The 16,415-nt window shown below is 36.8% G+C and overlaps 1 protein-coding gene across 1 annotated transcript; it reads right to left on the bottom strand.

Moving 5' to 3' along the window:
* Positions 1-4,061: 4,061 nt before the first annotated feature.
* On the bottom strand, positions 4,062-16,128 carry LOC130968331 (uncharacterized). The gene is made up of 27 exons (XM_057893535.1): positions 15,942-16,128; positions 15,586-15,849; positions 15,210-15,269; positions 15,010-15,102; positions 14,573-14,801; positions 13,439-13,545; positions 13,098-13,163; positions 12,701-12,801; positions 12,118-12,212; positions 11,963-11,983; positions 11,103-11,198; positions 10,893-11,013; positions 10,637-10,774; positions 10,334-10,524; positions 9,713-9,987; positions 8,971-9,072; positions 8,597-8,773; positions 8,216-8,404; positions 7,723-7,964; positions 7,493-7,639; positions 6,089-6,308; positions 5,710-5,838; positions 5,489-5,620; positions 5,100-5,156; positions 4,842-5,021; positions 4,697-4,756; positions 4,062-4,545 (listed from the first exon to the last, which is right to left on the bottom strand). Exons 1-27 carry the CDS (start codon positions 15,945-15,947, stop codon positions 4,471-4,473), a joined length of 3,573 nt encoding a protein of 1,190 aa, XP_057749518.1. The 5' UTR covers positions 15,948-16,128; the 3' UTR covers positions 4,062-4,470.
* Between the last annotated feature and the right edge of the window lie 287 nt (positions 16,129-16,415).

The raw sequence follows: 16,415 nt of genomic DNA, 5'->3' as shown, positions 1-16,415 counted from the left end.
CAGATCCAAGTACAGACAGCATAGACTAGAGGTTATAAAGTGTGGGAATGCATCCATTCAGGAAGAGCTCGCATTTTTATTTTCAATGATTTAGATTTAGTTTTGAGGGAGGTTCTCTCCTCTCTCTCTTAGGATTTAGGACTTCTCTTTGTTTTTAAGAGTGACTCTCGATCCAGGTTTTATATTCCTTTGTTTTAAGATTACCTTTCACTGTGTTTATTTATTCCAGCTTTGAATTGATTATTTACTTTTATGATTCAAGTTATGAATTATTCCATGTTACAGATTATTATTAATGATATTTGAAGTATTCTAGTTTATGATTGTTCCTTTTAATTATCATTGTTTCCGATTGGAAGATATTTTTATTCCAATAATTTACTTTTTCTCTTTTGGTCTTCGTTAAGAAATCAGTAACTCAACAGTTATCAAACTCAGCATAATTGATAATCATTATCTTGCTAATTGAACTGAACTTTGATAATCCCAACTTTTTCTTAGGAAATAAATAGGATTCGAAGGTCAACTAATTAGTCCCTTGACTTTCCTTTACTTTAAAGGTTGACTAAGTGGAAATTAGATACAACTTTCATTATTATTGAGAGAGATCACCAAGTTGGACTTCCAATTTCTCTTACCTTGCCAAAAGTTGTTTTTACAGTTATTAATTACTTTTAATCGCCATTTAAATTAATTGTCATTTAAATCACTTGCTTCTCATCTTCTAAACCCCGATTACAACCTTTATAGCCAATAATAAGAACATACCCCCTTGCAGTTCCTTGAGAAGACGACCCGAGGTTTGACTACTCGGTTAACAATTTTTAAAGGGGTTTGTTACTTGTGACACCCAAATATTTGTACGAAGGGATTTCTGTCGGTTTAGAGACTATATCTACAACGCGACTGTTTTTATGAACTTCTTTACTGGCAAAAATCCTAACGTCAGTGCCACACCATGAGACTGGCGTGTCACGCCCTTCATTTGCTCCATCATCTTGCTGGCGTGCCACGCCTCATCTCCCAAGTGGCATGCCTGAGTTCAGTGGTCCTTTAATTCCTCCTCTGGAAAACACTACCAGCGTGCCACGCCATGAGACTGGCGTGTCACGCCTTTCATTTGCCATGGTCCCAGAAGTTGACATGCCATGCCTGGATGTTCAAGTGGCACGAAAGTAAGATGATTGAGCTGGTGTGCCACACCTTCGATACCAAGTAGAATGCCCAGCTTTATTTGGCCTCTTTAGGTGCTGACGTGCCACGCCTCATCTCTCAAGTAGCACACCTTAGTGGGACTTCTTGAGCTGGTGTGCCACGCTTTCGATACCAAGTGGCACGCCCAGCTTTTGCATTGTCTCCTTGTTCACTGGCGTGCCACGCCTTGTTACTCAAGTGGCACGCCCATTCAATTGTGGGTCTCATAGGCTTGGCGTGCCACGCCTTGGTCCTCAAGTGGCACGCCCAGGTGAACTCTGGGGCTGGCGTGCCACACCTTCGACACAAAGTGGCACGCCATAGTGATGGTTCTTCTAGTAACGAATTGACATGCCACGCCCTGCTTCTGGCGTGCCACGCCCCTTCGATGGTCTTCATTTTTGCTCTCTGGAATGTTGTACCAGCGTGCCACGCCCAGCTTCTGGCGTGCCACGCCAATACATTTTTGTGGCGTTTGTTCCAAGTGGCACGCCTGCTTCACACGCCCCACTTGTTTTGTTGTTTTCTTTCCCATTTTTGATGTCTTCTCCACCTTAAATTCAGCACAAACTCATTTCAAAGCAATGTACTATGATATTCATCAATTAAGACATGAATTGCAATGATCAAATGAGATTATGCCTTTTTTATTGTCCTTTTCATGCAAGAAAAAGAGTAGATGATGTAAGTCATCGGTGTTCTGTTTCATCTTCCTGAAAGTCGTACTCGTCCGACTCCATCCCTGCAAAGCCTTCGCCCTCAAACGATCCAACTCCGTGGTCTGCTCCATCGCACATTTCTGCTTCCTCAGCGACACGCACGCCCCCAGTGGTATCTTCATCCCCGGTAACCCTGTGCCAAACAACAACACTGCGGTAATTTAGCGAAACACGCAAAATTGGGGGATGTCCTTCAAAGAAAATAGCAGACCTATGATGAAACAAAGGGAGATATTTGTAAATCAAGTGAAGGGTGATAATACAACGGGTACCTTCTTTCCATTGACAGAGACGGCGAAGCCATCAATTGCTGAAGACAACCAACAATGCAGATCAGGTACTGTCGTCAGAGGTGAGGCTGTTTGTGTGCTTAGATCCGCCTAAATAGAATCATTAACACTGAGTAGGGGGGAGAAGAAGTTAGCTGAGTGGGGAGGTTTCAGTCGTTCTCAGTGATGGAGATAGGAAGGGACGGTGCGATTGCGACGAAAGGAGAATTGGAGGAAGAGGATGCGATTGCGACGGAGGAAAAAGGGAAGGAAAAGGGTGCGATTGCGACGGAGGGGAAGTGGAGGAGAAGGGGAGAAAGAGGACGACAGTACTAGTTGACTAATTCTAACAATTAAGTTAAGTGTATTCATTATTAAAAAAAAAATAAAAAATGACCCCTATAACTTATATAAAATTACGAAAAGAACCCATACATTTTTATTTTGGTCTCGCCTAGTTGACCAGTGTGCCAAACAATAAAATGACGTTTCAGTGCGCTACATAAACCCGCGTACCGAATCCCCCGACAATGATCCAATGTTTACGAAAAGCATATAATTCCAAAGTACTCGAGTACTCGACTGAACGTGTCAGCGTTTCAACGGGAACAACATGTTGAAGTTGGATTACTTGTATCTTCATTTTCAACCGTGTCATAATTTCAAACCTATTTTTCGTAGTGTCATTATTTTATTTAATTTCTTTCTACACAATTCTTCGTATTGATTAAAGTATAAGTATATAATGTGGTATTCTTGAGTAGATTGTATATTGGATTGTTCCATATGGCGGAGAGGTATTGATACTGGTTTAATGGCAGTTTTCAAGAAAAGACGTATGCTAACTTATTTTCTAAGTTTAATTATTATGTAGATTTCTATAATATTATGAAATTTTTAATTAAATTTTTATATTTTTAAAATTAAATTTTTATATTATAATAGCAAGAATATTCATTTTTTTAAGTCATCTCAAACATTTTTGTCATCGTAAGAATTAAATTGAAAAAAAAAAGTTATGATATAAGAAATCAATTAAAAATATATATACATATAAATTTAATTAAAAATTTGATAAAATTATAGATATTTGTAGAATAATTAAATTTATTTTTTATTATCATCTGAATCTATATGACACATGTTAAGATAAGATAATATTAAAAAAATTAAGTTTTGAACGGGTACTGATTACGGGTTAATAATACTTGAAAAATGGGTGCGTGACTCGGTGGTTGGCCGGTGGAATTTCCCTTCTCATCCGAATGATTAGATTCCAAAAGTTGCACGTTGTTCTAACTTCTGAGGCAGAATATGGCACCGATGTTGACAAAATCTAAATTGTTTTACTGTATAAATAAGGGATGAGGAAAATAAACACGGTATGGCTTTGGCGGGGATGTTTGCTATGGGAAGTGGGCGTCTAATGTTGCTGACTGTTAAAATCAATTTGGCGTAGTTAATTAAATCAATTAGAATTCCTTGGCTGACTGAATCTTCAATTACGGTGGTGCTTACCTTCCACCTCATCTACGACTGACTAACAGGGAAGCACGAACTAGAAGGACTCATTTTATAAGCACCATCAAAGATCAAGAAGCACCAGTGATGGCAAAAAGGAAGTCAGCAATGGAGGTTGCAGCAGAAGAGGGGTGCTTCTAACGTGATTAGGAAGAAACAGTGCACCATTGGTGTCGGCTGCATCAGCCACAAAAATCAACTAGTGTATATTAAAGAAAAAGAAAAGGAAGAAAAAAAAGAGGAGGGGGAAGAAGAAAAATGGAAAGACAAAAGAACCCTAGTATATTTGGGGTTGTTATTGGTCGCAATTAGTATAGTTAGCCATTAACAGATCTGATGATAACTGCAGAATATGTAGTTATGTACACAATGGAATTCTGATGATATATTGAGCTCCTCTGTAAAAGAGGAAACAGTCTCATTCAATAGCTCCGTTGGACGGTACTTCATGACCCAAAAAATAAAATAAAAATAAAGAATAGATGCCGCATACAATAGCTGTAATTACTAATTAGTAAGTAGAAAACCCTAGGACGAATGACTACACACTCTCAAGCAATTAGCGATGAAAAATCATACTCTGATAGCATACATTCATACAACTTGACAGAAAGCAGACCAGGGTACCATATATATATTGGTAACCATTTTCAGATGAGAAAACCCAGGATGGCACACGACAGAAGCATGATGAACCTTTGGATGGAGGCAATGATAAGAGCCCTTTTCACCGTGATTGGAAATCGCAAGATATTCTACGTACAAAATTACGATTGACTAACATATAAAACAGGGACCAGTCCAGCCATCTTGCCATCCCTGCCAGGACGTTTCTTCTTAACCTGCAGCAAGGAAGAGGGAATCAACATCAGGCAGACTTCCGAGCACAATTAATCTTTCCCATATAAGATGGGCCGAAGTTAAAGCAAATGTTAGCTAGTTATCTAAATTCTAAATTGCTATTTCGGGCAAGTATAGAGAGAGAAGACTTACGTAAAACCAGCCATCTACTTCATACTCAATCTCAACTTCTTCTCCGGCGGTTAAACTCAACTGCCAGGGGCGAAAAAAGCGTTAATTATCTCCACCTGCCACAGAAATAATAAATCCTACCAGAAAAGTTTTAAAGTCAACTTACTTCATCATCTCCTCCTGCTGTGAAGTCATAAAGTGCAGATCCGAATTGTGGATTTCCAGACGAAGCTCGTTCATCATCTGGAGACCCAAAACTTTGAGATCCATTTCCTGCTAGGGGGTTCTCAAATGATTCATATCTTCCCAAGACAGGGGATGAGTATGGTGGAGGTTCTTCTCTTATCTGAAAAGGACTTGGATTTAATATCTAACCAAGATTGGAGAAACAAAGAAATAACTAGAAAAGCTAAAGGGATCTTACCGGAGAACCATAACCCTCATATGTAGAGGGACCACTACCTCGGCTTGCTGCCTTGTCCTGCCATTAATTATTCGGATTTCCATAAGTAACTTTTATTTTATTTTTATAAAAAAAGGAGGTTTCCAATGACAGTCTAGAGATAAAAAAAGCCGATGAATATCTGTTTAAGCCTCCCATGATACCCCTTCTATCCTCACCCGTGAACCACCACTAACAACTAAAAAAAAAAAATCAATCCCATACTGACATATACATCGATACCCAAAAGATAAAATAAAATAAAATAAAAATATCAAACAAAAATATGAAAAGATCAAAATAGCATCAAAATAGAAGCATGGGACATGTTGCAATATACATTGATTCTTAATCATGGTATTTTTTATTACCGTAGTTTGTGAGGATGGTCGGGAACTAAATAGTGAAGGGTAACCCATTCCGCCAAAGTGGGATGATATTGAAGTTTCAACTGATCCTGTTGAGTCTGGAGACGATGATCCCAATGATCTTGCATCATCTTCCTGTTATCCCAAGGAGTTTATTAAAGTGTTCCATACCATAAATAATGCTCAAGACATTCTGAGTAGGAAAAAAACTGGCTTATTCTTACCTCCATCTCAGAAGGTTCTAAAAGTGTTTTTGCCCACATATCATCATAGCTAACTGAAGGCCTAGATATCATATTCTCTTCATCAACTTCTGGGGCATCTGTTCCAGCGCCAGCAAGAAATTCATTTACCTAATGCCAAAAACAAGCATAAGTTTTTTATCCATTTAAATTCAACCAATATATATACAACAAAGCAACCATAAAGATCATTAAAGTCAAGTCATTTAGCGTAACTCTGAAGAATTATAGAAGGGTGTCACTTTGCTGTTTTTCTTTTCCCCACTGGACAACATATTTTGCTACTGACAAAAGTATCAGTAAAATTCTATGACCAAAATAAGAAGGAAAACACGAGAGATAAAACTTGACCAACTCATACCCTATTCATTGCTGGTGCATTGTTTCCCCACAAGCCATCATCTCCAAGGTTCGCTGCCCAAGCATTCACTAGGTCATCATCAAGTCCATCAGGCTCAGCAGGTGCTGCTGCTTTGGATTCATAGATGAGGTCAGATATACCAGTTGCAACAGCTGGATCACTCAAACCAGTTGATGCACTAATATTGTGGCGTGTACGATAGATGTCGATGAGTTTGCCACTGAAAGAAATTTGGAAGAAAACGTTTTAGACATAATATCATTAATACAACCATAGCTAATAAACATTTCATATAGTTCAAACAAAACACCATGATTAAAATATGACATGGAACCAAAACTCAGGTTTTCTCTGTTTTTAGGATTTTAAAAAAGAAAGATATTTTTCACCTAAAAAGATATAGCAAAATAAGTATTGAACAAAACTTTGATGCAGTGATGTTATCTTGTTCCTATACTAATGAAAGTAATTAGAGCAAAAAAAATCAACTTATGAAAGCTGCTTTCTTTTCTGCTTGGCTGCACAAAATAAGTTTTCATCATTTGATTTATCTAGCTAAATATCTAGTGTAAAAAAGACTTGGTTGTTATTGTATTAAAAATTAAATATTGGGATTTTCTTGTCTGAAAGTTATCTTTATAATAAATCTGAGAGCTTTATCTCTACATAATGCATGCACGTGGCACAAAGGTTGCCTGCCTATAGTGCCCTGAATGAAAACTTCATAAACTAGTCAAAAGAAGTTACCCCAAAATTGACCAAGCAAAACTAAGTGCCAATTCTACATGGAAAAGGCTGGGGGCAACGTAAGAGTTCTATACTGGATCTTCCATGTGGTTTCTTCCAGTAAAAGACAACATAAAAATATTCAAATATTTCTGGATTGATTATCTCACGCAGCTAAATGATGCTTCACCAAGCATATTAGGAGTGTTTTAATTATATAGCACAGCATTCAAATTTGGTTAGCTCATTAGAAATGGTATCAGAATTCTAGTGCTAATTGATGTATTACAAAGAATTACAAAATAGAGAGGGGTATTTGGGAGACCTCTCAACTCTGCTAAGACTATAACAAATTATCAAAGACCAGTGAGTAAACCTCTATAGATGTGCTAGATAAGTTTTAGCTTTTACAAATGCATAATAAACTTAAGATAGGACTAATGCCATCAAACGATCCATATAGTCAATTACACTTGGTGGGAAAAGGCTCTATTGTTATTGTGGTTCAATGCATTATAATTTATAAACTCAGGATTTGAAGTTTTAAATGAGCAAGACCAAAAGTGGAAGAAACTAGAAAACCGAAACTCCACTGCCTACAAAAACTAAGGGGCTACCACTGTGACAAGAAAAATGTACGATCAACCCGTTAGAGAGTGCACTGTAAACAACTTGTACCTTATTGGACCCAAAGGAAGATACTTTGTTCTTGGAACATAGCAAAACAATGAAACAAGGTCCAGCAGCCTTTCGTGGGTTTCATATAGTTTCTTCAATTCATCATCAGTCCATTCTTTCTTAGCGTTGTCATGATTGCGTATTTCCCTATTCAAAACCACAGTTCAACAGCATTATTAATCAGCATCAGTAAAACTGAAGCAAGCACAAAATTAAGATATGGTTCTCACTTGATCAAATCATCTTGCGCTCTGTACATCTCATCCAAAACTTTTATCATTGGACTTAATAAAACTCCAAGGCCTGTACCGCTAGCTCCTTGATCTTCTCCATTGCTGAGATGTATGTCTGAGAACTGTGACTGCAGACCACCTTGTGCCAAAGTGTGCAGAAACTCATAAATCTGTAACCTGAAAGGCTCACCAGATCTGATTGCCATTGTTGTAAGAGCCTGAGCAGCAATAATTCGAATCTGCACATCCATTTAACAAGAATATTTAAGTTACACAACAAAATGAATAATCATTTAGTGAAGATTCATAGAATTGAATCAGAGTATCAGACTAATAATTTGGGAAGGCCAACCAACACTAAGCTATAAAAATAAAATATATCATTCTTTTTCATGATGTTAGTACAAATGTACAATACCATTTAGAGAATAAAGTCAAATCTGAGGGGTAATAAACAGGTAACAAAAGGGAAACCACAGGAGATATATACCTCCCAGCTGCCATTAAATGCACACCTCTGTAGCCTAGTCAAAGCACTAGCTAGAGTAGGATTACGAGAACTAGCAGCAGCAACCATTTTATCGGCATCTAACATCATTAGTGCAGTACCAGGTGGAGTAGAAGATTCCCAAGCATATTCAGAAGCAGCATAATTTGCATTTTCTCCAAGGAACCATACCTAAAAGCATAAGATGATAGAAAACTGAGAATTTAAATATAAAAAATAACTGAGTGATGGATCTTGCTTATGAATGATGGAGCAACTCTACAGATGCTGATAACTGAATGCAACAACAACAACAACAACAACAACAACAACAACAATAATAATAATAATAATAATAATAATCTACCATCAGACAATGCTTACAGCTGCTTGGACTAATTTTTGTAAAGCAAGAGCAGACTTTGGGTCAGATGCGGACACCCTATCCACTGAAGTAAGACCAAGCATAGATCCAGGTTGTGGAGGTGGTAGATCAAGAACAATAGTGACTGCTTCTAAAGCTTTGTGTTTCCCATCAGGAACAGCTCCAACAAGACAAGTCTGAAAACAAACTACTATACTTAGTCAATTATTCATTCAAGTCAAAATGAGCACGCATGCAACCACAGTTCTGTGTGTATTCATACTTGAGTTTACCGCTCCTTAATCATTATCACCATTTCATTACTCCATTATACAGAGCTGCTTGCCACAACAGATTTAAAAACGCCATCAAGGTAAAACGCATACAAACTTACCTTCCAAAGTAGTTGTAGCACATCAGCATCAACCTTTCCTGGTACTTTAGTAGCAAATATTCTTGCAATTTCAAGAAGCGTAACAGCCATATCCGGAGAAGCCTTCAAACAAAAGATATTGTTAATGCAAAATCTATGCTTTCCGTTATGCATGAATAAAGGCATTGCTGTGCAACTTCAAGATGAATGCTGCAAAAGATCACTATCCAAGCTCATTCCCTCAATAAAAGCATCTTTTGTTTACCCTTATTCAGCGCATGGATCATGATGATGGCCAAAAGAAAAAGAAAAAAGTTTGGAAGTATTTCAACAAAGGATAACTCAACTAACAAAGTGTACTAATTAAATTAATATAGTAATAAAAGGAACAAGGAGTTTGAGATATAAAACCATGTATAAGCTTTCATCTAACAACTTTACAGGAGTTATCTTTGACAAAGTGGTTAAGAATTAGCTACTTGGTAACCTATTCTTCTAAATGAAGTTGAATTCAGCACAATGAAGGTTGATCCTAATTCCTAGGCACTGTCAAAGGTTCAAGTCTATATGACCCTTGTGTGAAGTGGCATATTAGATATAAAACAATCAATAAATCTTTCATATGATTTTATGAGATTTTTATCCTCCGTTTAGGCTGAAATTCAACCATAGAATGTGATCATCCTTCAATCAGTGCTTTGTTGATTAAACCTGTTTTGTGCACGAGAAGGTGGATATAATATCCATAAGATAGTCTATTTACCTTAAACCGAGCATGGAGAGTGAGTAGAACATCATTCAACAGTGCTGCTGGCCAAGCTGGATCAGACAATTCTGAGGCAATAATAGATTCAAGCTCATCAAATGAGTCAACTGGGCTTTGCATCCAGATTAGTGCCTTGATCACCATCGCTCGTACATAAACACATTCACAAGCAACTGTTGTCCGTACGACCTCCATTAATGAAGCCAATAAACCCGCGATGGTATCTCTGCCACCACTTACACTGTTAGATATTGAAGAAGTTCTTCGAACACCTACACCAAGCATCAATTAATTATGCTATTAGATGACAGTAGTTCCAGATACATGGTAGACAATCCATTCATCTACTCTGTGCACCAATCACATCCTTGTGTAAGACTATAGATTATAAGCATGCAACAAAAACGTTATGCTAGAGACAGCTCTGTTATATATAAAAAATAAATAAATAAAACTGTTAAATGAAGGCTCCAGATTGGTTTATTATCTCTACCAAAGATATTCGATGGGGTGGAGAACCTTTGAAACTACATATCTATATCTATCATCGAATTTTTTGTAATAGAAAAAATGCCCAAATATGCAAGCATGTACTATTAACAAATAAATGTCCATTACTTTCAGGATGTGTACTTTCATCTGAATCATTAAGATCAGCAGCCTCAGCAAATGTATTGATATGTGTCCCTTCATCAATATCCTGCATGCCCAAAGCAAAAGCAGCAGCTCGACTTTTCCCCATCTCCTGGACAACTCTAGATGCTGCATGAAGCACAGGTCTAGAAAAGCTACGGAAAGAACTTTCTAACCTGAAAAGCATTAAATGACACACTGTTCATAAGTTCAGAGAATTTTGACAACTTCAGAGTTCAACAAGATGAAATAGAATGCAGGCAAAAATAAACAAATGAGTTTCTGAACCTTCTCATTACAAGTTTTATAAGAGGTTGCGGACGTTTATTCTTAGATTTATCTTTAGAACTTTCCTTGGAAGATGCATCCGGTAACTTAAGAATCTCCCTGGTCAAACGGTACCACCCAGAAGCACGCTCCTCAGTCCTAGAAAATATAAACAATATGTTAACAATGTAGTTTTCATAAAATTTACAGCCAAGCCAATCAAATCAAGAACTATCGTCATAACAAATGCAGAGACTAATTTCATGTCATAAATCACCTCTCAGAGTTATCATATTTTCCAAGTACGCAAATAATTGCCTCAAAGCAGACTTTTTCACTGGGATCCAACAGAAGTTGATAGAGCACTGAATTGAACTGAGATCTAATGTCTGATCTTTCTGTATAGTCAAGCAAAACACATTTAGTTATCCAAAACATCCCATGGATCAGATTTAATTAATCAGCATAACATTTTCAATACACCAACCATCTAAAGATCTAGCTCTTGATATTGTGCAGCATAACCTAGCTAGAGAAACTCTAGCAAGAACATCATGCAAGTGGAGAACATCTAGTAAAGCCCCTGCAATGTACACCCATGGGGTAAAAAGAAAGGAAAAGAAAACAACATTAGCCAGCAATTTAGCTGCAAGGAACAACATAAAACACAATTATTATAACCTGCAAAGCCTCATTTCTTATAATGGGAGTGATCGAGTGAGTAAACGATTAGGTAGATGTATATCTTGATTCCATGGTATATTAGATGCCAGAATTAATGTCTAAACTACAAATTACAAGGCACCTCTTAAGTATTATAGGCCATAGGTATCATATTGTGTCGACGTGCCATAATATGTACCAGTTTTGTAACTTTTAACGAACGTAATGTTGCATTTATTTATTTTTGTGTAATACAGCATTGTAGTATATGCATGCTATACTTATATATATATATATATATATATATATATATATATATGTGTGTGTGTGTGTCATTACTACTCGTGAGACCCTTCAATGTGAAAAATTAGGTACATGAAACTCCCCAACTCCAAGCCTTCTTTGTTAATACTATGTTTAAATTTATACTTAAATCTCCTGAATTTTTTTCATATTCAAATCTCTTAATCTGTTGGTAAAAGTATTGCAATGATATCACGATACAACCAATTCCACTGAAGTATTAAATTCTTTATAACTACCCTGTATCCTGTAATATTAACGACTATGGTTATAGGTGAATAACTGGCTCTCCTTGAATAAAGAAGATATCAAATCCTATATCATATTCAAACAATCAACAAGAAATGAAGGAAAAACAAATAAAAGATCTGACCAGCATACCTCCAGGCTGTGCATGCTTTCCTGCAGAAGAATATTCAGAGAGTATTAGATTGAAGGAGGATTGTTTTCCAACATTATAGTAAAATAACAACAACGACAACGACGACGACGAAACACCACTTATGCAAAACTATTCTGAAGAACTAAACTGTTACCTAATGCCATTGCTACAGCATAAGGGTCCCTTATAGCCAACTCAGAAACAATTCCCAGCCCATGCCTCACAGCAACCGGATCAGAAGATGAAATCCTGAAGTCAACTTCGTTCAGTACTTATGACTATAAATCACAAACTACAAAGGGAGAATGTGAAAACCAATAAACTATGCAATTAATGGTAGGTTGGTAAGTCCAAATAAATGTAAAGCAGAAGCAAAAGGTTGCTAAACAAAAATAGGCTGATAGGCCATGAACTATCATGATCCTCTAAGCTGTGCTTGAATTTTCATAATCAGAGTAAAGATATAAGGATACAGAAAACCCTATCAGTCATACATCACAATTCAAACAACTCATACATTTAAATGAAAATCCATAAGAGTAGAAAGTTAAATTGTTTTAGGGAGTAAAAAGTCTTGGCTTATTCGATAAACAGTACTTCATTAAAAGATAAAGGAAGTACTGTGTCAAAACTAAGAAATGATATACTTTATATGGAACTATGCACAAAAAATCCGAACTTCTCTAAGGTTCAAACATGAGCAATAGGTAGTAAATGCAGATATGAGATCAACTTACCCTAGTATAGCATAATGGAGAAATGCTGGATTCCCAGGATCGATAGGGAGTCTTCTTAGAGCACTCAAGGCAGCAAATTGCAGATTGGTTCGGATGATAGACTATGTCATCAAGAATATAATAAAATATAAAAAGGACTGCAGATTAAACTAATATATAAGATATTTTAACTTTTTTGTTTGATATTTTGAAAATAAGCATAAAATGTTGGCATATCATGATAACCTATACACAAATTACGTTACAACTTACGAGAGAGGTAAGAATAAAAGGTAAAAAGATCCCTGATAGGAAATAATTCCGCAAGATGGTTATTAGATGCAGAATTTTTCAGTACCAGCAGTTAATGAAATTAAAGAAGTATACAGATAGTCACATATAAGCCAATAATCTTTACCTCTTTATCACCACCTTTAGCCCCAACCCCAAGTATGCCTTTCTTTCGCTTTGGTGGAGTGCCAACCTAAAATGTCAATAGCACCATAATGTCACAACTTAATTATAAAGAAACAAATTATTGTTAGAAAGAAAGTAAACAGTGGCCTCTATTTATGACTACGGAACCAGAACCAAATCAAAATAGAAGCTAGAAATCTAAGGGTGAGCTCAATTTTCAAGCACAAACCAACATTTCCAAACAACTAATTCAACATGGAGCTGACTTTACGACAAATTAGAAATGAATAAGCAACACTGAATATCTTATAAAGATAATGACGATAACAGAGAAGCACAAACCTTCTCTAGTACACCAAAAACAATTTCATACAATCTGGACAATACTTCAGAGTTGGATGAAGGAGCATATGTAAGTGCCTTCAAGGATTGGAGTCTTCGAGCATGAACTTCAAAACACAAGTTGAATGTAGATCAAAAGATTAACCCAAAAACAGAAATGAGGACATGCTTCAACAACTAAAACCCATTAAATGAGGACAATTTGATTTTTAGACAGGCTGAACGTGCTTATGAAAAATAATGACTCCATTGGTATCTGAGTGGATGAGGATCTCCTGATTCAACAGAAATATATACAATAGCCATTCACAATTAAAATATAAAATGGTGCATCCATCATGATAGTTTGGTATTTTAAAACCCCACCAATCACGTGCAAGTTCATTAGCCAAAGAGCATAATCTCTACCAATTTCTTTATTTTCTTCATCCTTTATATCCAAACATTGCCTTCAAACGAGGGCCAAATTGAAAACATCCAATGCTCTGAACCCCCCCCCCCCCCCCTTTTCTTTTGTTTTCCTTTCCAATGCATCAAGCCTTCTCAATGCTATAATCTCCATAAACAATTTATGCAAAAATTATACCCCACCTGAGCCCTAGCAATGTCTCACTGCCTCTAGGTTTTGTACACTTCATAAATGCATTTCAGTCTCATTGCTTCCTATGTTTTGTACACTTCATAAGTGTTTATGCCATTCTTTACTGTATTTGGTTTTAGAATAACTCGCATTTTAAATTTAACAGAGGGCCTTTAGCCAAGCAGGTCTCATTGAAAGATATTAAGCATCTTGCTTCTAAGGTCTACCTGGTGTAAGGTTATGGTCTGTATATAAAGGGAGCTCTCTATTTCATATGTGTAGTACCCTTCTCTTTGTATTAATAATATTTCCTCTTATGGAAAAAATTCTTCTCCACAATTACTGCAGTTAATTAGAAACTTAACAACTCCTTAAGAGTTCTAAGTAATTTGTCTACAAAAAAAATTTCAAATTAACAGCAACAACCAAGAGTAAAATAGCTATCAATTTTGAGGTAGAACAAATGAGTTCATCGACAAAAAACATGAAAGAATGAAACCTTCTGCCATATTTAAAAGTATTATGCTAACAAACAAAAGTGATTAATTACTCACATTCAGATTCAGCATTTGTGGCTTCGGCAATAAGCTGTTCTACTATCCGTGGCACAACATCAGCTCGAGTGACACCTCCAACTGCATCAATGTCAGCCAATGCATCCCAGTTAGGAGTGGGTATCCCACCGCCTGCGGTCAAACCTTGGGAGCCATTGTCAGACAAGATTCTAGCCAGGTAGTAATAGACATATCGTAGCACAGTTCTATCTTCACACTGCTGATTAAGCTACAATAAAAAATAAAATAAAATAAACAGCAAAGCTATATGATTTTTCCAAACAAATTAAGCAAAATATAAATAAATGCATAAGGAAAATTCAGTAAGACGCAATATTCTACATTTCGATGTCGGTGCAATTCAGCAGTAGGCCCATCCAAAAACAAGGAATCACATGTATGTAAAAGTATTCAAGTTCAAGGTAGTTAAAGCATACCATGAGAAGAGAGGGGGCGAGCGAAGGATCCACAGAATTATATACGGCAAGTTTTGGAAATACATGTTGCACTAACTGCCGCTGAGAACTTCTCTGGAATCGAGTTATCATCAAGAATAAAGCATCAGCAAATATCCCTCAAAATTCTAACATTAAGTTTAAGAAGAAGAAGAAAGAAAGAACAAAGTTGCAATACTTACCTGATCAGAAGTGGCAGCTAGTTCATGGATACTTCTCGCAAGTTGTGAATATGAAACTGGCTGGAGGGAGAAAGAGCAAAATTCAAAGACCAAACGCAAAGCACAACATATTATCTTCTGGCGAAAAAAAGATCAAAAGAAAGTTCCAGTTCTATGTTCATCATCAGCTACCAATTTCCAAAGAGACACACTAGTTTTGCATCTCATGAACTAAACACGAGCTGATAAGACCACAGAGCATTCAAGTACATGTACAAAACCAATATTTATGAACTCAACACTAACTGATCTACGATGCGCACAGCAAATTCGCTAACTAGTAACGCCAACTTTGGCCAAGATACGAAAGAGAGGTAAAGAGACGAAATCGCGGAACCTTTTTCTTTTGCTTTTGCGGCATAAGATTGGCCCTAACTGGATTCAAAGCATTTTTGGCAGCAGAAAAGGTATCGTTCTGGATCTGCATCAATGCGGCTCGCTTCGATTTCTTCTCCCCACCGGGCTTACCCAGCGCCGTGGGAAGACCTGATGCCGGTGACGCCGATGCCGGAGATGCCACTGCAGACGACGCCGAAGACGATGTCTGCGTAGGCGTAGGGTCCGCCGTAATCAGATCCATGAGCGTTGTTCCAGACGAGTCCTGAGGAAATCATGGTAAGTTGAGAAACGCGAAGAACCATAGCGTAGAACTTGTTCGAATTTTCGAGTAAGAGCGTGTTTGATGAAACTTACCGCCATTTGTTTGAGCTGTGAACGAACGCAGAGAGAGAGAGAACCTTCTTTCGCTGTGTTTTCTGGGTGTTCTACTACTTCGTCACCGAGGGGGACGCCAACCGTGAAAATGGAAGACTTCCGGCATTGTTTTTTTTTTTATTTTCCTTTTTTCAAAAATCTTTTTCTTTTTTTTTATGAAAGAAAAACATTAATGATTTGTTTATTAGACGAAAACAAGATATTTAAATTTAACACCTCCTTTGTATCGCCTTATTTAGGTGAACTTTAAAAAAAAAAAGATTTTTTTTTAAGTTAAGCGATAGACCCTTAAAGGCTTAAATAAAACTCAAATTCGCAAAGGATTAATTATTGACCTATTGGGTTGAGCGATACTGTAAGAAATCCAAAAAAAATATTTAAGTAAAAGTAATTTTATATTTGGATATCTCATACAAAAAAATCTTTTTATCTATTAATTATGTTTGGATATAA

This window comes from Arachis stenosperma, chromosome 3, assembly GCF_014773155.1.
Source record: "Arachis stenosperma cultivar V10309 chromosome 3, arast.V10309.gnm1.PFL2, whole genome shotgun sequence".
NCBI classification, from domain to species: Eukaryota; Viridiplantae; Streptophyta; class Magnoliopsida; order Fabales; family Fabaceae; genus Arachis; species Arachis stenosperma.
Note: the sequence above shows the minus strand (reverse complement) of the source record. Positions and strands in the feature narration are given on the sequence as shown.

What these genes read in the sequence shown, in the direction of transcription:
- LOC130968331 (XM_057893535.1), bottom strand. An exon ending in AAATATGATAACTCTGAGAG is followed by an intron (nt 10,775 to 10,892) that starts GTGATTTATGAC and finishes TATATTTTCTAG; the next exon opens with GACTGAGGAGCGTGCTTCTG. An exon ending in CATTTAATGGCAGCTGGGAG is followed by an intron (nt 7,965 to 8,215) that starts GTATATATCTCC and finishes ATGGATGTGCAG; the next exon opens with ATTCGAATTATTGCTGCTCA.